Source organism: Erythranthe guttata, chromosome 12 (assembly GCF_056151865.1).
Source record: "Erythranthe guttata isolate IM_541 chromosome 12, IM_541, whole genome shotgun sequence".
NCBI lineage: Eukaryota > Viridiplantae > Streptophyta > Magnoliopsida > Lamiales > Phrymaceae > Erythranthe > Erythranthe guttata.
The window spans coordinates 20,625,970-20,649,787 of record NC_142544.1 but is presented as its reverse complement, the minus strand read 5'-3'; the positions used below and the strand labels follow the sequence as shown (position 1 = coordinate 20,649,787).

General features: G+C 36.5%; 7 protein-coding genes and 1 non-coding gene across 8 annotated transcripts; 4 read left to right on the top strand and 4 right to left on the bottom strand.

The window, feature by feature from the left end:
* Positions 1-479: 479 nt before the first annotated feature.
* Positions 480-979, top strand: EM1 (Stress induced protein). Its single transcript, XM_012994812.2, has one exon. It carries the CDS (start codon positions 613-615, stop codon positions 949-951), a length of 339 nt encoding a protein of 112 aa, XP_012850266.2. The 5' UTR covers positions 480-612; the 3' UTR covers positions 952-979.
* Positions 980-5,447: 4,468 nt separating this feature from the next.
* On the top strand, positions 5,448-11,346 carry LOC105970055 (AMP deaminase). Its single transcript, XM_012994833.2, has 20 exons — positions 5,448-6,023; positions 6,336-6,520; positions 6,729-6,909; positions 7,170-7,348; positions 7,498-7,549; positions 7,650-7,777; positions 7,873-8,052; positions 8,209-8,276; positions 8,473-8,615; positions 8,744-8,805; positions 8,879-8,992; positions 9,254-9,394; positions 9,493-9,645; positions 9,902-9,955; positions 10,052-10,162; positions 10,244-10,417; positions 10,507-10,587; positions 10,753-10,851; positions 10,954-11,065; positions 11,189-11,346. Exons 1-19 carry the CDS (start codon positions 5,690-5,692, stop codon positions 11,020-11,022), a joined length of 2,508 nt encoding a protein of 835 aa, XP_012850287.1. The 5' UTR covers positions 5,448-5,689; the 3' UTR covers positions 11,023-11,065; positions 11,189-11,346.
* A 115-nt stretch (positions 11,347-11,461) lies between these two features.
* On the bottom strand, positions 11,462-14,308 carry HCC1 (electron transport SCO1/SenC family protein). The gene is made up of 6 exons (XM_012994835.2): positions 13,832-14,308; positions 13,435-13,525; positions 12,704-12,916; positions 12,377-12,466; positions 12,144-12,276; positions 11,462-11,833 (listed from the first exon to the last, which is right to left on the bottom strand). Exons 1-6 carry the CDS (start codon positions 14,198-14,200, stop codon positions 11,716-11,718), a joined length of 1,014 nt encoding a protein of 337 aa, XP_012850289.1. The 5' UTR covers positions 14,201-14,308; the 3' UTR covers positions 11,462-11,715.
* A 384-nt stretch (positions 14,309-14,692) lies between these two features.
* LOC105970057 (UvrABC system C protein) lies at positions 14,693-16,520 on the bottom strand. Its single transcript, XM_012994836.2, has 5 exons — positions 16,258-16,520; positions 16,080-16,160; positions 15,283-15,344; positions 15,134-15,192; positions 14,693-14,982 (listed from the first exon to the last, which is right to left on the bottom strand). Exons 2-5 carry the CDS (start codon positions 16,157-16,159, stop codon positions 14,965-14,967), a joined length of 219 nt encoding a protein of 72 aa, XP_012850290.1. The 5' UTR covers position 16,160; positions 16,258-16,520; the 3' UTR covers positions 14,693-14,964.
* A 478-nt stretch (positions 16,521-16,998) lies between these two features.
* LOC105970090 (protein trichome birefringence-like 3) lies at positions 16,999-19,335 on the bottom strand. Its single transcript, XM_012994878.2, has 6 exons — positions 18,858-19,335; positions 18,524-18,761; positions 18,254-18,425; positions 17,952-18,151; positions 17,687-17,845; positions 16,999-17,560 (listed from the first exon to the last, which is right to left on the bottom strand). The coding sequence occupies exons 1-6, from the start codon at positions 19,033-19,035 to the stop codon at positions 17,218-17,220; spliced, it is 1,290 nt and encodes a 429-aa protein (XP_012850332.1). The 5' UTR covers positions 19,036-19,335; the 3' UTR covers positions 16,999-17,217.
* A 319-nt stretch (positions 19,336-19,654) lies between these two features.
* On the top strand, positions 19,655-21,875 carry CXIP2 (CAX-interacting protein 2). The gene is made up of 2 exons (XM_012994879.2): positions 19,655-20,249; positions 21,232-21,875. Exons 1-2 carry the CDS (start codon positions 19,869-19,871, stop codon positions 21,736-21,738), a joined length of 888 nt encoding a protein of 295 aa, XP_012850333.1. The 5' UTR covers positions 19,655-19,868; the 3' UTR covers positions 21,739-21,875.
* Positions 21,876-22,252: 377 nt separating this feature from the next.
* On the top strand, positions 22,253-22,753 carry LOC105970204 (histone H4). Its single transcript, XM_012995010.2, has one exon. The coding sequence runs from the start codon at positions 22,333-22,335 to the stop codon at positions 22,642-22,644; it is 312 nt and encodes a 103-aa protein (XP_012850464.1). The 5' UTR covers positions 22,253-22,332; the 3' UTR covers positions 22,645-22,753.
* Positions 22,754-23,284: 531 nt separating this feature from the next.
* TRNAA-AGC (transfer RNA alanine (anticodon AGC)) lies at positions 23,285-23,357 on the bottom strand. The gene has a single exon. It is a non-coding gene; the product is annotated as a tRNA-Ala (tRNA).
* Between the last annotated feature and the right edge of the window lie 461 nt (positions 23,358-23,818).

Here is a 23,818-nt window from a genome sequence, read left to right as displayed (position 1 = left end):
CTTCACAGATTTACTTACTACCAAAAATTAATTAAAAACTAAAGTAATTTTACCCAGTCGACTTTGGGTCGTTGACTTTATTTACATCAAGTTGGGCCTTAACCCAAACGGCAAAAACCCATTTAGTCCAGCAGGATATGTTTTTCTTCTACTTTCGAAAAGGCGCAAATATTTACTAATTACTATTAATTAATTTTCTGCTGTTTTGGATTCTCATTTATATTCAATGGGCATCTTATCAAGTCCTCGTATAAAATATTTTCTTAAATAATAAATTAAATACTAATATGCATATATATGCGGATAACACAAAAAATAATTAAAGAAGGATGTATTCGTGGCAGTGTAATTCAGCCTGACTAAGCAACTGCGTGTCGCCATCCATCATATGATCCAGCCACGTCTGCACCGCACGTGCACACGTGTCATCCTTACCTAACTCGTATATGCACCTCTCTCTAGTCTATATATACACACACATATAGAGCTTAATATTGATTAATTACGATGGTGTTATGTGTTTATGATTAGTCGATTGTGTTGGGGTTGTAAAATTAATTAATTAAATAATCGATCGGTAAAAAAGGATCGCTCTGTAGCTAATAATATATAATGGCATCGGAGCAGGAGGAAAGAGCAAAACTGGACGAGAGAGCAAGGCAAGGGGAGACGGTGGTTCCGGGGGGGACAGGCGGGAAGAGCCTGGAAGCACAGGAGCACCTAGCTGAAGGGAGGAGTCGGGGCGGGCAGACCCGGAGGGATCAGCTAGGAACACAAGGATACCAGGAGTTGGGAAGTCGGGGCGGGCAGACCCGGAAAGAGCAGATTGGTAGACAAGGCTATCAGGAGATGGGTCGTAAAGGCGGCCTCACCACTATACACAAGTCCGCTAGTGACCGTGCCCATGACGAAGGGATTCAGATTGATGAATCCAAGTTTAAATCGCCTTAATTCCGCATGAATCATGAATCGTCATCGATCCACCTATCATATATTAATTAATGTCCTTAATTAATTACTATTATTATCTATATATATGTAAATACAATGTGTGTAGTTTTACTTTTCGTTGTTTGTAACTATGTAATAGTGCGTTAATAAATTTTCGTTAATAATCCTCCTATCCAACTTGGGGAATATGTATTCTTATTATAATTTATAGCAAATTAACTTTTAGAAACTATATACATATATATATATAGGCCTTAAATTGAGGAGCCGAACAATTATCTAGTTCAAGTAGCCGGACCAGGTTTAGGCCTACCAAGGCCCAAATCAACACATGGATTCATGTCCCAAATCCTAATTACACTTTCCATTTCAAAGAATAATTATTAATTGGGGGCCATGTCCATACCATAATTCTTTCTTTGTGATAAATCCCTAGAAATTTTATTACAATATTACCCTTCCAACAATTATCACGTTTTGTAACAATTACCCATGATTTTCAAAATCCCTAACAATATGGTTACATACATCCCAATTAATTAGCATTAAAATCCACTTTCCCTAACAATATGGATATATAATACATAAATCCCAATTAATTAGCATTAATATCCACTTTCCCTAACAATATAGGATACATTATACATAAATTTCAATTAATTAGCATTAATATCCACTTTCCCAAAAATATGGATACATTATACATAAATCCCAATTAATTAGCATTAATATCACTTTCCCTAACAATATGGATACATTATACATAAATCCCAATTAATTAGCATTAATATCCACTTTCCCTAAAAAACCTGCTTCCAAATTAAAAAAAAAAATTCAAATCACATAAAATCGCTCAAGAAGACGCACATAAATGAAAACTCCCCCAAATCGAAAACTCATCGAAATCGAAAACTCCCTCGCTCAAAACTGCAATTGCATACAAAAAATCGAACACATTTGGTGCAACATCATCCATCCCTCGCCCATTACTAGTCTGTTGTGATTTGAGTTGACGTAGTCACATTCAAATCTATATCGTGAAAATGAAGACGAATGCATCATCGAAACGCAAACGGATTTTTTGCATGTTTCGATTAGAGTTGAAGTAGTCACATTCATTGTGTTTTTTTATGCATTAAAAATCACTTAAATGTTTATTAATTCTTATGCTATTAGTATTGACATTTTATTATTATTGAAAAAAAATATGATTTAAAATGTATAAATATGACTGTATTCTGCCAACTAGTTTTCCCCGCACTAAAACGTGATTATTAACATAACAGTGAGAATATGACTATAATGTGACTATGCTTTGTTTAACAATATAATTGACATTGAGAATTAACAGACATTAGCAGTATGATTATGAACAGAACAGTAAGAATATGACTATTACGTGGCTATGTTCTGTGATATCGAGCAAAGTAAAAAGGGGAAAGTAGAATTTACCCAAAATTAAATTACAGAATACACGTGTTAAATAGCAAAAAAAAATGATTGGTGGCTAAATGACTTATCAATAAGAGAAAATATATGGGCTAGAAAAGAGGTGGCTAAAGTCCTTAGGTGAAATTCGAAGCCCAAAGAACCTGCAAAAGGTGTAAGAATATGACTATTATGTGACTATGCTTTGTATAACAGTATAATTGACAGTGAAAATTAACAGACAGTAGTAGCATAATTATTAATAGAACAGTGAGAATATGACTATCATGTGCCTACTCTGTAAATTGAGATAAAATGAAATCAGATACAACTTGGACGACACAAACCCATATATTTTGCTCTGAACAAAACAAACGCTCGTAAATTGCGAACCAAACATTATAATCCATAGACTAAATTAAAAAAAAAAAAAAAAAAACAATTCCATACAACCACACAACTTTTCTTCAACACTAAGCACAAAGCACTACAAAGACGACGACTAGGCACCTCGATCTCGCCCAAAAATACTTGCTTATATCTATCAAAATCATGCCTACGGATTCGCAGAGAAAATCATAGCATAATTATTAACAGAACAGTGAGAATATGACTATTATGTGACTACTCTGTAAATCGAGATAAAATGAAATCAGATACAACTCGGACGACACAAATCAATATATTTTGTTCTGAACAAATCAAACGCTCGTAAATTGTGTACCAAACATTATAATCCATAGACTAAATTAAAAAAAAAACAAAAAAAAAAAAAACAATTTCAAACAATCTCTGATCTTTTCCACGCAACCTCTCTTCAACACCAAGCACAGAGCGCTACAAAGACGACGACTGGGCACCTCAATCTCGTCCAAAAATACTTGTTTATATCTACCAAAATCACGCCTACGTATTTTCGCAGAGAAAATTATGTGCAACTACAGACAAGGAAACTGTTATGGAAAAATATTATAAATATATATTTGATTTATTTTAAAAACTGTTGTTAAAGGTAATTATGTCTTATCCCATCTTAAAAAGGGATCTCACTAATTAAAATTGAAATATGAGTATAGGCAAAAGTCTTAAAAGTCAAATGAGTTTTACTCTGATACGATATATTATTATTTAATATATCGTTAATTATTAGTTAGTCATTATTTAATTATTAATTAACTAGAATAGTTGTTTAGGGTTATAGATGGCCGTGAGTTAGTAGTGGTTAGGAGATTATTAGGTATTTAATTACTTTAGGTAATTATCTTTCCTAGTTAGATTAGGATTCTAGGGTTTTATTCTCTTTAAATAGTCGTCTTGTGCTAGGGTTTTAGAATGAAGAGAAAAATATTAAAGAATAGATCTTACGTTTCGTAGGAAATATTTATGATACTCGAGAGATCGTATCAAATGGTATCAGAGCGAAGTTGCGATTAACACCAACGCTTCGTTAGCAAGGCAGAGATTACATCAAAGCTACGCTGGAGCAAAGTTGAGATCACATCAAAACTTTGTGAAAATCATGATGTCAGAAACAAGACGGTTGGAGCGATTGGAGAAATCCGTAGAGAGATTACGGATTAATTTTCAGAAATTGCTCGAACAAAGTCACGGACGACGTCAACGCCATCACAAAAGCCGAAGGGACCGCTGCCGAAGGGACCGCTGTCCGTCACCACCACGGCCATCACCACCACCGCCAAAGATGCCGAGTCTATCGCCGGAGGAAGAGGAAGAGGAAGAGGACGACGATGACTTTTTCGAAGAGCCCCAAATTTTTGAGAGTTCGCCGAAAGAAGAAGAATCGGATTCAACTGATATAAAGTGGGACGAAGAGCCGAAAGAAGAAGAATCGGAGTTAACGGAGGTAATTTGGGACGAAGATGAGGAATTAACCACATATGAGAATGAAGAACTACAATGGATATTGGGAGATTTCCATGTTGTTGAAAGAAAAAAGGACGAACAAGAATTGGTGATTGTGAATGAACCGGAATCTGAAAAGGTAATTGAAGAGGCTTATTTATCGGGAAAAATATTGAGAATTTTTCCAAAAGCCTTGAGGAGTTCGTTCGATCAACATAAACAATGTGGTAAAGATCTTGATCGTTCGTCATGTTTTTCGGATTCACTCGGGACGCAATTCGATGTAGTCAAACATAGGTGGAAGCGTAAAAGAGAGAGCTGCAATAAGAGCTGCAATTATTGGAACCTTGAGGACAAGGTTCATTTCAAGAGGGGTGGTTTGATACGATATATTATTATTTAATATATCGTTAATTATTAGTTAGTCATTATTTAATTATTAATTAACTAGAATAGTTGTTTAGGGTTATAGATGGCCGTGAGTTAGTAGTGGTTAGGAGATTATTAGGTATTTAATTACTTTAGGTAATTATCTTTCCTAGTTAGATTAGGATTCTAGGGTTTTATTCTCTTTAAATAGTCGTCTTGTGCTAGGGTTTTAGAATGAAGAGAAAAATATTAAAGAATAGATCTTACGTTTCGTAGGAAATATTTATGATACTCGAGAGATCGTATCATACTCATAATATTTTCCATTTGAGGGGTATTGCATATTTCCCCTTTTGTTACTTGGTGCATATGGCTCCATTGAAATAATGTTGAATCAAATTATATACATTGTTGTTATGATTCAAGTTTCAAGCGGATAATTAATTAGTTGGTAGTATTCTGGGGGAATCGGGTTCCTATATATCCCACCAAGCAATCATGAGCATAATATAATATGCAACAAGTTGCAAAGATTCCCAACCTGCAAATTTCATGCGAATCCATGTTTAGCATATGTCAGAAACTATTTGGCTCGGAAATAAGAATCATAATATTTATCTTGCCACCATGTTTTTAGTGAATCCTTAAACTCTTTGGCCCAAAATTGTCCGCAAAGTTATAATTTCCAAGAAAGATAATGGGCTTTCTTTCTGAGTAAAATTGCAATCTATTACTGATGGTAAATTATATTATATAGAAAAAAATAACCAAACAGCAATATGACAATTGACAGAGCCAAACAGAACCTAAAATCGGAATATCAATTATTTCCTACAATAAGAGATTTGTCAACTCGTAAAAAAATATTACCAAAAACGCATAAACGAATATAAGTGCAGTAGCCAGTATGTATGCGCTCTCCTTCCCTCCCCTCTCCCGCCTATAAATACTTCCCTCTTTTCTCTGCCTCACGAAAAAAACTAAAACGGGCTCCTCTACTATTTTCACTAGTAGGATTTTTCAATTGTGTCTCTATTACATATACGTCATTTTCCCCTGTACATATACACACAGTAAAATGGACGCTTATCCGCTGCATCTAGCAATGGCGGCACTTGTTGGAGCGTCCTTTGTTGCCGTTTCGGCGTACTATATGCACAGGAAAACCCTAAACCAGTTGCTAGAGTTCGCAAAGGCGGAGGACGGCGACGGTGATGTGGCCGAGCAGGTTAACAAGTACCCCTCCCGACGGCGTAGCAAGGGGACCGCTGGTTACAGTCGTCGCGGTTCGGACGTGACCAATGTTTCTGGCGGCGGCGGAGATGCTGGTGACTCGGAGGAGAGAAGGAATGGTCCGGTGCACTTGGATTATATTCCGGCCGGATTGCCGAAGCTTCACACGCTTCCTGAAGGTACGGGAATGTAGGACTTTTTACCTGAATAATCGAAATTTATTTAGTTTGTGTATTCTGAAACTTGTCTGGAAATTGCGAAACTCTGTTTTTTCGTGAAATAGTACTATATATTAGTGTGGAACTGATTCAGCACAAAGTTTCAATTGAGAAATTGAAAATGTAGAAATACCTAAAAGTAATGAGACTGAATCCTGTAATCGGAGCTTTCTCATTTAGCTCGAACCAAACTGGAGAAGTTAAAACTAGAGAAGAACGGTGTGTATCTTGTCATATATAATTTGATTCTTGTATTAACTTGTTTATTTCCAGGCAAATTTGGTAGTGTGAGTTCAAACACCAGAGCGGTACATCTTATTCGACCTACTTCTCCTAAATCACCTGTTGGTAGTGCAAGTGCAAGTGCATTTGAGAGTATAGAATGTTCAGACGACGAAGATAACATGACTGACAATGCAATGCTAGACACTACATATATTCATTCTAATGGAAACGCGGTGAGTACAGTTGATAAATAGAAAAGGCTCTCTGACGTTCATGCTCATCTTCTTTTTGTTCCCCTGTCTCTGCTGCACACATTTACATTGAACTTGATCCAATATCTGTTCTTTATTATATACTAAATATGCCATTCTTCCCTCATTTATTGAAACATGCATTTAGTTGAATTCCGAAATATATTCTGATTGTGAAACCATGTTTCAGAACTTACCTGACCATACAAATGTAACTGGTGAACCAATGCCCTCCGCCACATCAAATATGGTTCACTCACACAGTGTAACTGGTGACCTGCATGGTGTCCAACCCGATCCTGTAGCTGCTAATTTTTTAAGGAAAGAACCAGAACAAGAGACCTTTGTACGATTAAGAATTTCCCCCCTTGGTAGTGCTCTTGTTTCCTTTTTTATGCATATTTCACAATTGTTTAATTCACTAGGGATGACTCTTTGTCGCAATTTTTTTTTGGCCATATTGTCCTTGCTATTTGGAAAGAGCTTTAGTTTTTGTTTTTGTTTTTCCAAAAATCAAAAGTGGGATATTGCTTTCCATCGTGTGTAAATTTGTCAATTCTCAAGCTAAAATATTTATGTTGGCCAAACGGATTTGTTATTTTGACTTTCTTCCCCACGTAATTACTGTTAGAGATACCATCTCTGGAGGAAGTAGATGTCTACCGATCACTGCAAGGTTGCCTTGAAATGAGGAGACGTTATGTATTTAGAGAAGTCGTTGCCCCATGGGAAAAGGAAATTATATCTGATCCTAGTACTCCAAAGCCAATTCAGAACCCATTTCATCATATTCCAGAGGGAAAATCTGATGTAAGTCTTCCCAGTAAATTAATGTATCTTTCTCTTCTTTTTGTGCTTGATCTTGTCTATCCAAATCCCTTTACATTTTTCTTACAGAATCATTAGTTGTGCTGCGTATTTTGCGTACTTTTTAATGAATTGAATTCAAATTCCTGCAGCACTATTTTCAGATGGAAGATGGCGTCGTTCATGTTTATGCAAATAAAGATTGTAAGAGCCAAAATTTTTGATGGATTTAATCTTGCATAATTAGAGTAAATTTGAAATGGAATTTCCCTCGTTCTAATTGTACTTCTTTTTCTTTCCCCAGCAAAAGAGAAACTTTTCCCTGTAGCTGATGCCACAGCTTTTTTCACCGACCTGCATCATATTCTCAAGGTTATAGCAGCTGGGAATAATCGAACTTTATGCCATCACAGGCTAGTTCTTCTAGAACAGGTTGATGCATCTTTCTGATAATAAATTGCATTATAAATTTTTGTATATTAAAGAACCAAATTCATCTAATACTCTTGGTGTTTATGCCCCCCCAGAAATTCAACCTTCATCTGATGCTTAATGCGGACAGGGAGTTCCTAGCTCAGAAAAGTGCACCACATCGAGATTTTTATAACGTCAGGAAGGTCGACACTCATGTTCACCACTCGGCTTGCATGAACCAGAAACATCTTTTAAGGTTTATCAAATCGAAGTTGAGGAAGGAACCAGGCGAGGTAAGATCCTTTAGCTTCTTTATTTTGGTATAACTTAATATACGTGTATATATTAGATACAAGGATCACGGTGGTGGGTGGGGTGAGAAAATACTTATGGAAATAACTGTAGGTCATACCCTGTAATCCTTATGTGAATAACTTGCTCGTTTTCAGGTTGTTATATTCAGAGACGGGACATATCTGACCTTGAAAGAGGTGTTTGAGAGCTTGGATTTAACTGGGTAAAAAGTTTCAGCTTTTAAAAATTTGTACATGGGAGTAAGATAAAAATAAATAAAATATGGTTGTTTAGACTTTTGCATAGTAAATTATTTATGCCATCACGGTGATCAATTTAACCGTTCTCCCTGTGACTCATAATGCTGTTCTTTTAATATGACTGAAGCTGATGAGTTTGTGTTTGAATGTTATTTACAGATATGATCTGAATGTTGACCTATTAGATGTTCATGCTGACAAAAGCACATTTCATCGCTTTGACAAATTTAATTTGAAGTATAATCCCTGTGGCCAGAGTAGATTGAGAGAGATATTTCTGAAGCAAGATAATCTCATACAGGGTACATTCTATTTTTTTCTTTTAGCTGACAAGGCATTGTAAGTTCATCCAAAAAACATGTTGGTTTAATTGATGGCATGTTTTTTTACTGGATGGGGTTCTAGTTTAACTTTTCAATGTTTCCAACAGGCCGTTTCCTTGCTGAATTGACTAAGCAAGTTTTTTCAGATCTGGAAGCAAGTAAATATCAGGTGGGTCTCCGACATCCTTTTGGTGGATCTATATCTCATTAGATGCTGAATTTTAGTTTGTGCTCTTGTGCAGATGGCTGAATACCGAATATCAATTTATGGCAGAAAGAAGAGTGAGTGGGACCAACTAGCAAGTTGGATAGTAAATAATGACCTGTACAGTGAGAACGTTGTATGGCTTATTCAGGTAAACGAAAAGCATATACCTATCCAAGTTAATATTGGGTAGGCAATTTATAACATAAAGAGGGAAATAGTTTCGGAGATTATTCATCTAAATATGAAACATAAAAAGGTTCAATGTTGCAATAGTACTCACGTTTCAGAGTTTTTACCTGTTAGATCTTCCGTTTCATTTATTTCACACCAGCTCCTTTTGCATTTACATGTTTTTTATATGTTAGAAATGTGGATTGTAAATTCTTATTGTGGGAATTCTATCATCCAGCTACCAAGACTTTACAATGTGTACAAGGAGATGGGAATTGTCACCTCGTTTCAGAATATTCTTGATAACATCTTTCTGCCGTTGTTTGAAGTTACCGTCGATCCGGATTCGCATCCACAGTTGCATGTTTTCTTAAAGCAGGTTCCTTACTAACCAATATATATCATCTGTGAGGTTGTCACGTAAAATATTTTCCTAGTCTTTCTGTTCTGAACTACAATTACATTTGGTCTAAACAGGTTGTTGGGCTGGATCTTGTAGATGATGAAAGCAAGCCTGAAAGGCGTCCTACTAAACATATGCCTACGCCGGCTCAGTGGACCAATATATTTAATCCAGCATTTTCGTACTACGCATACTATTGCTATGCTAACCTATATACTCTAAACAAGGTACGCACATCATAAGCATTTTCTATCCCAATGCAAGCTTAAAGATCTTTCTGGAAACGGAAAATACATTGTTTCAACCTCTCTGTTCATACCAGCTAGTTTGTTATCTCTGTTGTGGTAGTTCTTGTTTGCCTTCATGTGGAGAGCGAGCAACACCACTCTGAGATACATACTCGATTGCATCTTTTGTACATTTTATTTACTAGATATCTGTTCCAAAGTTTTTAGATTGAGGTTTTCAATTGTTCATTTTCAGCTTCGCGAGTCTAAAGGTATGACGACTATTAAGTTCCGGCCCCATTCTGGAGAGGTGAACTATTATTACGTTTCATCGATCATTTTCTTTTTGTCTACTGCTCTTAATTGGATTTTTCTTACATTTCTAAAAATATTCTGACATGATCAGGCTGGTGACATAGACCATCTAGCTGCAACATTTCTGACAGCTCATAACATTGCACATGGAATCAATCTTAGAAAATCTCCTGTTCTTCAATATCTATACTACCTAGCCCAGGCAAGTAAAAAAGTTGAATTAAGCGGTTTGCCTGTTTAGGACAGAATAGTTTATAACATATGAACTGGCTTATCAATTCAGATTGGTCTTGCTATGTCCCCTTTGAGCAACAACTCTTTATTCTTGGACTACCATCGTAATCCTCTTCCGATGTTTTTCCTTCGCGGCCTCAATGTTTCCTTGTCGACCGACGATCCGTTACAAATTCACTTAACAAAAGAACCCCTGGTGGAAGAATACAGTATAGCTGCTTCGGTTAGTATGCATGATCTGGCTCTCTTGACACTTTGAGTTCTTAAACTAATGAAAGTCTTGCAGATTCCTAATTCCTTTTGCTATTACAGGTGTGGAAATTAAGTTCATGCGATTTATGTGAGATTGCTCGTAATTCAGTGTATCAGTCTGGTTTCTCGCATGCTTTAAAGGTTTGTGGCATTTCCAAGAATTATCATCTTTTTCGTGGTGTTTTGAATTATCATAGGCTATAATCCATATCATATTGCATTTATTTTAGCGCAAGTATACAGAATATGAGAAGCTAGTTTTAGTGCTTCCTTCTCTTATTGCTTTGGCTATCAATTTCCTTGCAGTCTCACTGGATTGGTGAGGGGTACTTCAAGCACGGACCAGATGGAAATGACATTCACAAGACTAATGTACCTCATATAAGGCTCGAATTTCGTGATATGGTATGTGCTTGATTTTAGTAGTTTTAGATCCAATGCCCTTATCCTTCTGGAACAAGTCAAGCCTTGAAAGCGTCACAAAACATTATTTTTTTATTGCTGCAGATATGGAGAGAAGAAATGCAACATGTTTATCTGGGCAATGCAAACTTTCCCAAGTTTATTGACCCATAATCTGCTTCCTAATCAGTAAATTATTGATTGTTTGACCCCAGGGGTAAATAAATCACTGTTTCAAAGATTATTGCACACTTGAGAAATATGTCTGTTGTCTATTTAACTAATACTTGCTCTCGCCTATTTTAAAACTCACAAGATATTTTGTTGCTGGTGGCTGTAGGTACTGGCAAGTGGCACTAGATTATAAATTGCTTATATTAGAAGAGCTGTGGTCTAACCAACAACGGAGAAGTATTAGCTTTGGCAAGGTTTGTATAGCTGGACTCTCGTGAAGGAATGATGAGGATTATCTTGTAAGAATGAGTTTAGTTTTAGGTAACTATAAGATCAAGCATAGCAAAACATGATCTTCACTATAAGATTCCATTGTAATATGTTTCCTTCCTCCTTTCTTAAGTAACTACAAGATCAAGCATAGCAAAACATGATATTCTGGAGACAAAAATCCCAAAATTTCCTAATTGAGATCTTCACTTCATAAAAAAAAATCCCGTTCACATGGCGGATGGCACATGGCACATGCCCTCTGGTTTCAATTTGCCAGTTCGAGTATTATTAAAGGCTATAAACTACAGAGCTCTTGCAGCCTCAATTTGTTCTCTCTTAAAGAGAATATCAATGCAATGCAAAACGTAAGCTCAAAACTCGAAGATCTAAAGTTTTTTGGAGCAGAAAAATGCAACAGTACTATACTTTGACTTTTTTGTGCTGCTTTATCTCCTGAATTACTCCATCTGCGAGTGAAGCATCATCGAAATTCTTCCCAAAGAACTTCACAAATTGCATATTTGGATCCATCAGGTACCTGCAATATTTTTGTTAGTGAAACTTCATAATCTTAATCATGATGTAATCATAAAAATGCAGCCAGTTGACTAACATCACCATTTATTTAACATGCTTTAACATCTCAAATTTTAACTAAGGCACCTAGATACTCAGGGAAAGTTGCAAGGGACTGGAAACATATTCTGTCCCAGAAAATCAATCCAAACAGATTTCTTCACTTGCGATAGTCATGCAACACTACTGACTTAGATGGTACGCAGTTAAGAATTAGGACGAACAAGTGTCAGTCTTTGGCCAAATATAAACGGTTAAAGGATTATACGTACATGACTATAGAGTGATCAACCAGATAATCTGAACCTTCTTCTTCGGTCTTCATATAGTACACACGATAAGCACGCGCGGTCTTCTTGATTTCATCCGTGGAACCTGTGAGTCCAATTAATTTCGGATGGAATTCTGAAACATGACATGCAATAACAGTTCATTCAGTAAAGAAACTTAAAAATATTTTAGATGGCATCAAATAGAGTTTCGCTTGATCTCATGCCAAATTTACCTTTTACGTACTCATGGACTTGTTCAACAGTATCTCTTTCCGGATCGACTGAAATGAAGACTGGCACTACTTCTATTCCAGACTTCTCTTCTGCAAATGTAGGAAAATAAGAAACCTAGTATGCTAGAACACCAATACTGAAACAAGGTCAATACAAGAATAAACTAGAGTATGCATCAAAATCCATTGCAGAAGACGATCACCACAACTATGTCACAACCACTTCCATCCTTAGGGTAAGGAGATGGGGCAGAGTGAAAGTTTAACTATCTCACAAGCACTTCCATAATTGGGGGTGGGGGTAGGGAAGATACAAGTTTGACTCACTTATTTTATCAACTGCCGATGCCAGCTTTTGTAGCTCATCTGGGCATATATCAGGGCAGTGAGTGAACCCAAAGTAAAGCACGTTCCATTTACCCAAAAAGTTTTTATCAGACACAGATTTCCCATTGTGGTCAATTAGGTTAAATGGACCCCCAATAGCCGCCTTCCCGACAGAAGGTCCCTGTCTTACAGCATTTGAAGCATTACTTATACCTGCAAGAAATCACTCATGAAACTCTATCACAAACATAAATCAGAATAATACATGGTGACTGCGGAACTAAAAAAGAAAAGGAACAGCAAAAAGTAAGCTAAAGGTTCACCAATACAGTATTGACTTCAACACGTTACCCAATCTAAGAACAACCGTATAGCTTTCAGTAATCCTTCGAAGATAAACCTAACTCCAATTGTGATACTACTGCAACAACTTCCACAATAAATTTAGTCTTAATATGCAAATCAATGCTAAAAGAGGAAGTCCTTACTATAATAAAGACGATGTCACTAAACAAAATGATGATCAATCTTGCTCTTTATATTGTAAGAACATCTCTACTTTTTGTAACAAATATTTTGTTACTCAGACCTAAAGTTAATGGGACGAACATGAATGGAACTACAAAGTCAGATTCTCAACATTGAGAAACAAATACGTTCATGTAGTCACAGCATACGTTTTTCGACAACAAACAAAAAAGTCACCACCAAACTCACCATAGTTATCTAACCTTCAATATGCCGCTTCTTTTCCCGGTCATAGTAGAAGACCAATCCCGCTCCAGTACAAAGTAGCAGAAAAAAGCTCATCCATGAAACAGGCTACAACCAGAAATGAAGTTCAAATTTGTCAATAAACTAATATTAATATGAAAATCTATTTTTATTTCAGCTTCACATATGTCTGAACGTGGGAAAGGGGAAAGAGGGTATAGTACAGCTTACAACAATTAAATTGTTATCTAAACTAAAAATAAATCTAGAAATTGGAAAAATCAAATACAGATATGGTAGAACCAGCGACAAAAAAAGTGTTCAAATTTAACATAGATCTGAAAATTGGAGAAGAAATTAACAAATTAATAGATACATGAAGAGTTGAAATAAAGCAAAGGCCGAAAGAAGTACCCCTCCTCGGATAGACTTTCCTTGTTGAGAAGAATTCTGCGACCCACCAGAACTTTGTCCTCCATCGTTTGTATTTTCAGAATTTCCATCGGCCGATCCACTCGACGGCGTCTCGTTCACATTTGAACTTGAAGATTGGTTAACACTCGGATCATTGGTTTTCGTGCACAAAAAGCGATGATTGATCGAAAAAGCAAAAGCAGGGGGCAATTTGTACTGATTGCCAGCGTGCATTTCCGGCGAGAGAGAAGTAAGGGGTGAATTCTGGATTACTTTATCGGAAAAAGAGTGAAATCTGGAGGAGAGCAGTTGAGAATTGATAGAATAGTACGCGTGGAGGCGAAATTTCCTCAAAAATGCTGAGGCCATCGTCAATGGCGATGAATTTCTTCCTCTCAGATTTGGGGTTTTTGTTTACTGTTCTAAAACCCAATACGGTGGGTTTGGTTGTGCTATATATAGTGCCATCGGCCCATCAGAACGAATGATGCTTGACCATACCCGAGTCCAGGACAACGTACCATTTTACATCCTCAATTAATTTCTATTCCTTTACCAAAGCGTGTTCTACAATTTATATACTTCAAAACATGTTCTACACTTATATATGCATGATCGAATAAAAAAACAAAATTTCTGCACATGAACGGAATACACACCTTCTATCAATTTTCATGAAGTTCTCATTTTTAAGCTTTTTTTAAGGATCAAGCAATTGATATTTCATACAATTTTGTTGACAGAAACACCAATCTGAAATAGATCGTTATCGCATCAGCAACTGTGACCTGAGTAGTGGACTAATTATAATCAGTCAGGTTATTACAGCAACTAATGTATTGCAATAAAAACAGCGGAAAATAGCACTTCAATGTTACAAATCTCTTATTTGAAATATAGATAACAATTACATAATGCGTATCACCAAACAAATAGGCTACGAATCCTTCGGAGCACAAACATTATTAGTTTGTCACAATATTGGGCTCCCACATGATTGTTCTTGAATGAATACAAATTCTCAACCTAAACCTTCATTTTTCAAGCAGATTCAGCACAGCAGCGTTCCATTTAAGGCAAAAGCAAAGACAGTGTACAACTCCATTCTCATGTTGGCATAACCGCAACGACCATCACTGGTTCTTGAATGACTGCAAAATGTAAAGGTACCTTCCATTAAAAACTTAAAAATGAATCATACTAGATAACACAAAAACATATATATATATATATATATATATATATATATATATATATATATATATATATATATATATATATATATATTATATGAAGACTAACCTCAATGTTCTTAGATGCATTCTTCATTTGATCGGCTAATTCTTTCTTCTTCTGAGCAGCTGCATCACAAAATATATTGATATAACGATGTCAGCTGGATAAAATAAATCAATAAAATAAAAAACAAGTAAACATAAAAATCAAGATACCAATATCAGAAAATTGCTCTATCTTCTTAGACGTCCTCACTGCAAACCTCTGAAATCCCTGACTGGCAAATCGGACATAATATGTTAGCACAGTGATATTACAATATGAAGGAACAACCAATAAATATTCAATTTCTCTTCAATTTCTAGTTTGTGAGTGCATCATCAATCAACTCCATACGAAAAAGGCAGAATTACAGTAAATGAATACAAAATAGAACTTCCGAAACACAGGAAAGATCAACTGCCCAGAACATCAGAAGCCCAACTTCGAAAATATTTATCTCCATCACTAATCAGTCATTATTGTCCGACAAAGAAACAATACATTTAAGTTGGGAATTAGGATGGTATAGTAGATTTTATCAATATATTCATCAAATCCCAACTCTGACCGTGGAACAAAGTCGATAAGAAGATTCTATTACATACACAAAGACAATCACCTTCCTTTCAACCTGAAACTAATACAGTTTTCTGATTTATAATAAACCCTAGGATAATTTAGCTTTATTAAATCCAGAGTCTAACATAATTAAAATATATATATATATACAGCATAAGCCTCAGACCGATAAAAAAATTGACAAAGAGGGAGCGGTCATCTCCGCAATCATTGCAACATAAGGAAGTCATCATCGGCAATTGTAAGCACCCGTACATAAAATACACAATTACACAATCAGAGCATCGGGAATAGCAGCTTTAATTTCGTTCATTCAAACAGCCAAACAGAAAGATCGACATCAACAGCAAAAATATAACGGAAATATTCATTCATATTCAAATTAAATAACCTGTTGGCAAGACCGTTCACGATTAGCTCGTTAGCGACATAAGAAAGTACTCTATGGATGAAATTTCCACCTCCAGCCATTCTTCACAATAATAACCAAAAAAAAGAATTAACCTAGATGAATTATACAAAGAGAAAATTTGAAGAATTAAAGTATATAGAAATCCAATTTCTGTTACCTGAATAAAGTATCAGGAAAAGGAAAACCCTAATTCTAGATTTTTCGATGGCGGCAATCGTGGACAACGCTTTGACGAGCGATCCTGTGCTTTGTTTTGATTTTTCAGAAATGGGGATTCTTCTCTGAGAATAAAATGGACTACTGGGCCGGGTTGTTCGAAGAACACTTGTGATTTAATGTTGTTATTAATGGACTCCAAGTACCCAACTAGGTCGTTGTGCCCAATTGGGTAATTTAAAAAAGAACGATTAAGTTTTGTGCAAGTAATTAATCCAAAATACGTGAAAAAAAAAAAGATAAGTATCGATACATGAAATTTCGTAAAAAAAAATTATGTTATTTATTATTCGAAAAATTTCCGGCCGCCAGAGCTCCACCGCCGTTGGGTGGTGGTGTTGGTCGTCCGCCCGTTAAATGGTTGCTCAAGTCTGTCTAGCATTTTAGCAAGGGGCACGACATGCCCTCGTTGTCCGTCGGTGCTAGGCCGTGGCCAAGCGCTGGCTTGACACCTTCACCCCTACGGTAAAAAAATCTGAAATGACCACTAAACACTAAGATGTCGAGTAACATAACTTTTGTATATCTTATTATTTTATGTATTATTCAACTTACTTTTGAACCGATTTTTTTTTTTTCTAACATCAATTAAATTATTCTTAACCCATATCATATAATATATTCTTAAATTATCCAATGAAAATATCATATGTACCATACAATTTATAATGAAAAACAAAGATGGAAAACCAAATGAGAAGATAAAAAAATCAGCAATCAGAAAAGTATACAGTTATTACATCATCTAAATGTCTATACCAAAACAAAAGAAAATCAAGTAAATACAACAGATCAGATTAAAATCATGCATCATTGACATATCTTGTTGCTCAAATGACACATGTAAAAAGCACCACTTTCTTAATTTCCAGGCTTCTTTTTTGTTCACGTGTTTTTTCTACTACAAAAACAACAAATGTGCATAAAGTATTCTATTCCAGGTATCAGGAACTCCAGGCAAACACCAGTGTATGCAATCAGCATAGTGCAATGGATCTTCCTTTTCTTCTTCTGTCAACAATTTTCCCCCTAACTCAGTGTAAATTGACGAGTGAGCATCGATTCTATATTCTGATAGTTGAGTTATATTTAACAAAGTAACAGGTACTTTCATCCTCGATACAACACCAGCCACAACGCTCATTATCCGCTTGTCTGACCCTGTGCCCCAGTGCCGTTTCTTTTTTACTGGTCTTGTTTCGTTGAAGCATTTTATCCCTTTCTCATTTCCCCAATCCGCACTTCTGAATATTTTTCAAAAAAAAAAAAAGAAAGAAAAATTCGAAAAAAGGTTACCAAATAGTGCTAACTGCTAACTAATAATATTCAAGAATTGCAGTGATATTTGATATAACTAGAGAAAGGCTGACCTTTGATGAGTGGGAGACATAGTGGTGAAAAACACTTTTGTTTTGTTGGGATTGACATTTGAATCCACCCAATTTGCCCATGTTTTCAGTCCAAGTTTGTACGAAACTGCCGCATCGAGTTCTTCATATCCTTCTTCTCCATTTGCAAAGGAACCCCATCTGCAGTTTATTAGAGGTATAAACATTACATGCTAGCTTTAAATCAATTAATTAATGTGTTTTACTTACTTATATTGAAATTAACAGGAATAGATAAACTCTTTACAATGACTTGATCTTGAGGCCACTCATCCACCAAACATAAGTATTGAATACAAGAATGTCAACTCCTATCCAGTGTTTGGCATGCTTGTCAACCGAATCAACTTTCAATATTCTCTTCTTTGGGTCTGCGATTATATGAACATCTGTGTTCGACTCCACCAGGAACGGAGCCCAGTAGAACTCAATCGTGGCATTGTATTCCTAAATAATTTGTAAATTAACAAGTTTAAAAGGTAAGAGAAATCTGAGATGCTAACAAACCAATTAACTTCGTATTTTGATCTATAATCTATATAAATGCACCTTGGCTTTGAAGATGGTATGCGTACGGCCTCGTTTCATGGATTTCTTTCCTTCTGGGATTACAGATTCGACGAGGCAAACCAATGATTGCCATTGTCCTCTTTGCAGCGAGTCCCCTACAAACATTAGCCTCTTCCCTTGAATTTTTTGCAGAGTTGTTTTAGGATCAAACCTGGTTATATTGTACATAGGAAAATCATTGTAGGAAGAAAAAAAAGCTTCATTGCTTTCTTGATCTGGATGACAGCCATTGATAACGAGGTAACTAACCTAGGCAATATGCAATCATCAGGCTGCCATTCCCAGTGCCTGTAATCAGAATCGAGCCTTCCATTCTTAACGCACGAAACTTGTCTGTCTAAATATGGGCATGTCCTGTCTGAATACAAAGGTTTAATCGAAGTATTGAACACCCATTTTCCACGATCAAGTGTGCATTCCTCTGGATCAAACACAAACCGGTCGTCTGCTGCATAGTTCAATGCACCAGCACCCACATTTTTCTTATCTGGAAAAAAATAAAAGTACAATGTCATCAAGAATATAACAATCTCTTGACATGGAAAATGTCAAGAAAACTGGTTCCTTATACATATAAATATACCTTTAAAAGACTTTTTAGGAGCGTTTTTGTTGGCACAAGGCTTAAACCTGAATATGGTGCTGGAAGAGAAAGAACTAATTCTCTCAGTGTACAAGAGTGCGAGAAATGCCAAGGAACAAAACACGAATGTAATTATCGACAGAGGTACCTTTCCTCTCGAGGGCTTTGGTGTGCCCATTTTCGAAAAGATTGATAGGCACTTTGGAAAAGAAGACAAATCAGAGAAAAAGGCAAGCGTTGTTGAAATACAAGGAGTGGCAGTGGTGAATATGATGATGATGATGATGATGATGACGACCTTATTCAAAAAAATAAATTTATAAATGGATTATTGAGTAGGAGTGAAGCTAAAGCAATGCGTGATTTAGCAATGCAATCTCTTCTTTAATGAAAAACACAACACAAGCTAAAATAAGGTGGTCCACTCAACTGACAATTGGAATATTCATTCTACTGTCAAAACTTGACATTCCATTTCACTTCAATTACAGACATCATTAAATTTGATCAAATGTTTGGTCTCTCCTATTCTCTTACATGACTTCAACCTACAGTCACCATAAATGAAATAGATTCACTTTTGCAATGGACTAATCATTCAAGGCTCCTGACCATACAATAATTAGGATTTAATGAATGTAATTAACAACCTAAACATGATTTAATTGAATGGACTCCTCAACCAATACAAGAAAACTTTGCTGTTGGATTGGAATAATGTAAATTAAAGAAATGATGATACTAACAGTTTTTGAAGGCCACCTATTTTAGTTGGTAAATGGACCTCCAACATGAACACCCTTTTATTGAGATCCAGTCCACGTCATAAATTGGTTTACAAAAATTAATTAATTAATTTTATAAACAGCCAAAATGCTGAAGAGTCGCTGTTTTCCCAAGCACGATTTTAGCACATTCTGTCTGAGGAAGAAAACAAGATAGAAACGCAACACCGTACCAGATAATCAGATGCTCCATCGCTGACGAACCTCTGTAACTCGAACCGAGTCGATGGCTGCACTCAACCTCTCATCTTCATTACACTCTCCATCTTCTCTTCGAAGATTCCCCAATTTTCATCCTTCCAGAAGTACCCCCACTATTTCCTTTTATTCCCTTCCCAAACCATCTATTCCATTTCCGTCCACATCGCTTGTGCAGAAAACCGCTCTAATAAGTCGCCGTCTCAACGTCGTCGTTTCGGCGGTGAAGAATTTATCTGAGACTGAGTTGGTGCCCGTTTCGTCGGAAAACGAATTCCCATCCGATTCCGGTGTTTATGCCATTTACAATGACAGCGACGACCTTCAATTCATCGGCATAACCAGGAATCTCGCCGCCAGTGTTCTCACCCACAAGAAATCCGTGCCTGAGCTCTGTTTCTCCGTGAAGGTATCGTATGGTCTTTGATGCGTAGATACAGTCTATTCCCCCAATTTTGTCAATACATATTTGTTGTGGAATATACCTAATGCCGTCGGCCTAGGAGTAGGATTAAACCATGTTCAATTCGGTCATGATTGATGCTTAAAAGCTTGTTTTAGCTCGAATTAACAACTTTAGTAAACCAACTTTCAACAATTTTTATTTTTCACGAGTGTCTGAAGTTTTTTTGCAGTAAATGTATTAGGACAAAATCAAGTTGAATGAAGAAACAAAAATCCATCAAATGTTTGTTAGATAGCTTGTGAATTGGTAATGTTTATGGATCGATCGAAACAACCCTCTTCCTCCTCTATGTGAAGTTAATGCAGTTAGACTGCAATATGTGGTAAATAAGATCGTATTTTGTCTTGCAGCCTTGTTTTTCCCCTCACTGTTCGAAGTTCAATGTAGGAGTGATTGTTGCATTACATATTGTCTACGAAACTTCCAGTCCATGCATATTGTAGTAAGGAGAAATGCCTGTTTTGAGTAGAACCCATATCAAGTAACTATGGGACGGACATGTCATGGTCCGTTCGAAACCACTGAATCTGTTTCCATTTTGGCCGAAAACAGTGAACTGGATATTGAGACTGAAGCATATACTATGAATCATCTGTGTTGATAGACTTTCTTTGTTTCTCATTTACGAATATGCGAATTTTAACTCTTGGTCTGCAACTTCATATACAAAAAAATTCAACGATAGCTGTTAAGAGTGAAGCTCTTGTTTTACTCAATCTTAAACCTGTTTAATCTCGGACTTTATAGAAAAGTATTCATATTTCTCTATCACATACATCAATCAACAATTGGAGAAACATTAGATGCTAGTTACAGCATGAAAATAGAGTTAATCATAAGTAGATTTCTTCGTTTCTCTTTGGATTTTTCTCTCTTCTTATCATTTGCTGCATTTATATTCAACAAAGTGCCATGCTATATATAGGTTGGGGTGGTAGAGGAGCCTGATAAAACTGCTTTAACCGAAGCATGGAAGTCATGGATGCAAGAACATATAGCAGCTTCAGGGAAGGTTCCACCAGGTAACGAACCAGGAAATACAACATGGGTGAAGAAGGCAGCTCCGAGAAAGAAGCCTGATCTGAGGTTGACACCTGGCAGTCACGTCCAACTGACAGTACCTTTGGAAGATCTCATCGACAGGTTAGTGAAAGAGAACAAAGTGGTAGCATTCATCAAAGGGTCAAGAAGCGCCCCATTATGCGGATTCTCACAAAGGGTCGTTGGAATTCTTGAAAGTCAAGGGGTGGAATATGAAAGTGTTGACGTACTGGATGAAGAGTACAATTATGGTTTAAGGGAGACTTTGAAGAAGTACAGTAACTGGCCTACTTTCCCTCAGGTTTTTGTTAATGGTGATCTCCTTGGTGGCTGTGATATATTGACCTCCATGCATGAGAATGGTGAACTTGCTGGTCTCTTTAAACAGTAGGCTGTTTTGGTTTGTTATTACATTCTCTGTGTAAGAGGTGAGATAAGAAAATCTAGTGAATGCCCTTTACTTCTCTCCAGCTGTTTATCCCCCAAATTTATAAATTAATAATTATTAAATTTTGATTATTTGATCAATTTCAAATATATTAATTTGTTGAGGTTGAATGGCAGTGATTAATACTTAAATGTCGATCAACAATTATAGGCAGGCCCATTAAAATAAGAAACCAAAACCCATTATATTATGGATTCAAGCAGATGATAAAGCCCAACTCAGTATTGGACAAATTGTTGTGTTTTCGCAGGGACGAGGGTTAATCTGGGATTTGTGTTTTCTCTAAAAAACTGATACTCGCCCACTATCCGCATTATTCATCTAACGGCTGAATTTCACCGATCAACGGTTCAGGATCATCTAATCCACTCGACACGGATTGTCATCTCAAGCCGTCGATAAATATACTTAATCCAACGGCTGAACATCAAACAATCCATCTATTTAACAATCCCACTACCGCCCATCATCTCCAAGCATTTCTCTCTCATTTCAAAATTCAGCTCACATATTAAAAAGGAGAAAGGGGTAATTAAAATGTCGGGGAGGGGAAAGGGCGGCAAGGGACTTGGTAAGGGCGGCGCAAAGCGGCACCGTAAGGTTCTGAGGGACAACATCCAGGGCATCACTAAGCCGGCTATTCGGCGTCTGGCTCGCAGGGGTGGCGTGAAGCGAATCAGTGGGCTCATCTACGAGGAGACACGTGGCGTTCTCAAGATCTTCCTCGAGAATGTCATCCGCGACGCCGTCACCTACACCGAGCACGCCCGCCGCAAGACTGTGACGGCGATGGATGTTGTTTATGCCCTCAAGAGGCAGGGCCGAACTCTTTATGGATTCGGCGGTTAATTAGGAATTTTTCTTTTCGCTATGTTAAGAAATTTGGTAATGTAACCTGTCTTATATATTTGCTAATTCCAAGTGATATGGAAATCGGAGTATAATTTTTTGTTTTTAATATCTTAGATGCTGGTTAAATTCTTGTTGATCAGTGTTATTAGAGTGAGAGCTCACAATGTTTTCGAATCTAGTGTTGCTTATTCTTATACAATTTGGATTTGTCATTTGAATATAGTTGAATTGAATTTTCATTTCGAATACTTCTTTCTGTGTTGGTAGAAAGCGTAAAAAAGAAATCAGATCTAATGTTCATTGGAAAAGGACAGAGATGGCTGTCATAAGATTACCAATTTGGATAGTGCAAGAAGATATACTACTTCAAGCAGAGATGAATATGCCTTCAAATTTTTGCGTCTGTCAATCGTTCTGATAGTTGATTTTGCATTCTGTTTTGTAATTGTTGGTAAATTAATCAATTTACCAATAACTTGCGAAAATGAAAATTGTAATTAGGGAGGTGGGCCGTGGGCCAAATGGATTGTCATCAGGAGCAATAAAATAAAAAAGTATTTGTTGTTAATGGATTAGGGCCATTGGGCCGTGGCTTGTGGACGGTCCCACCAAAGCAAACAAAAATGTAAAATATCTATGGAGATGCGGGGTATCGATCCCCGTACCTCTCGCATGCTAAGCGAGCGCTCTACCATCTGAGCTACATCCCCGTGATGGTTGATCTTGGATAAAGATTATATTTTGTCGTTTGCTTCCAAGAACAATGAACCATCATCAGCCGCTTATCGTATAAGTAATCATATTTTTTGTGGGACTTGAATCCTAAATTTTAATAACTTGCCGTGCCACTAAACCAAAATGTGCTTGTCATAGTTGACTTATTTCAAAGCCTAGTGAATAATTCAATTAAGCCGTTAAACCAGAACAGTGAGAGGAGCTTCCTAAAATTGTAAAGCTATATTATAGGTAATTTGATGTATGGGAGATTTAATTTAGTCATAGTGATTGGACTAGTCACTAGTGGGGTGGTCCAAAACTAGAACTTAATGCGTCAATCCAGGTTCCAAAAGTGCTAACCTAGTGTCACCAAGTCAAATTTAAACAGGACCACCGTTTATAAATAATATACATCACATCAAATATGAAAAAATTACATAAACACACATACTAT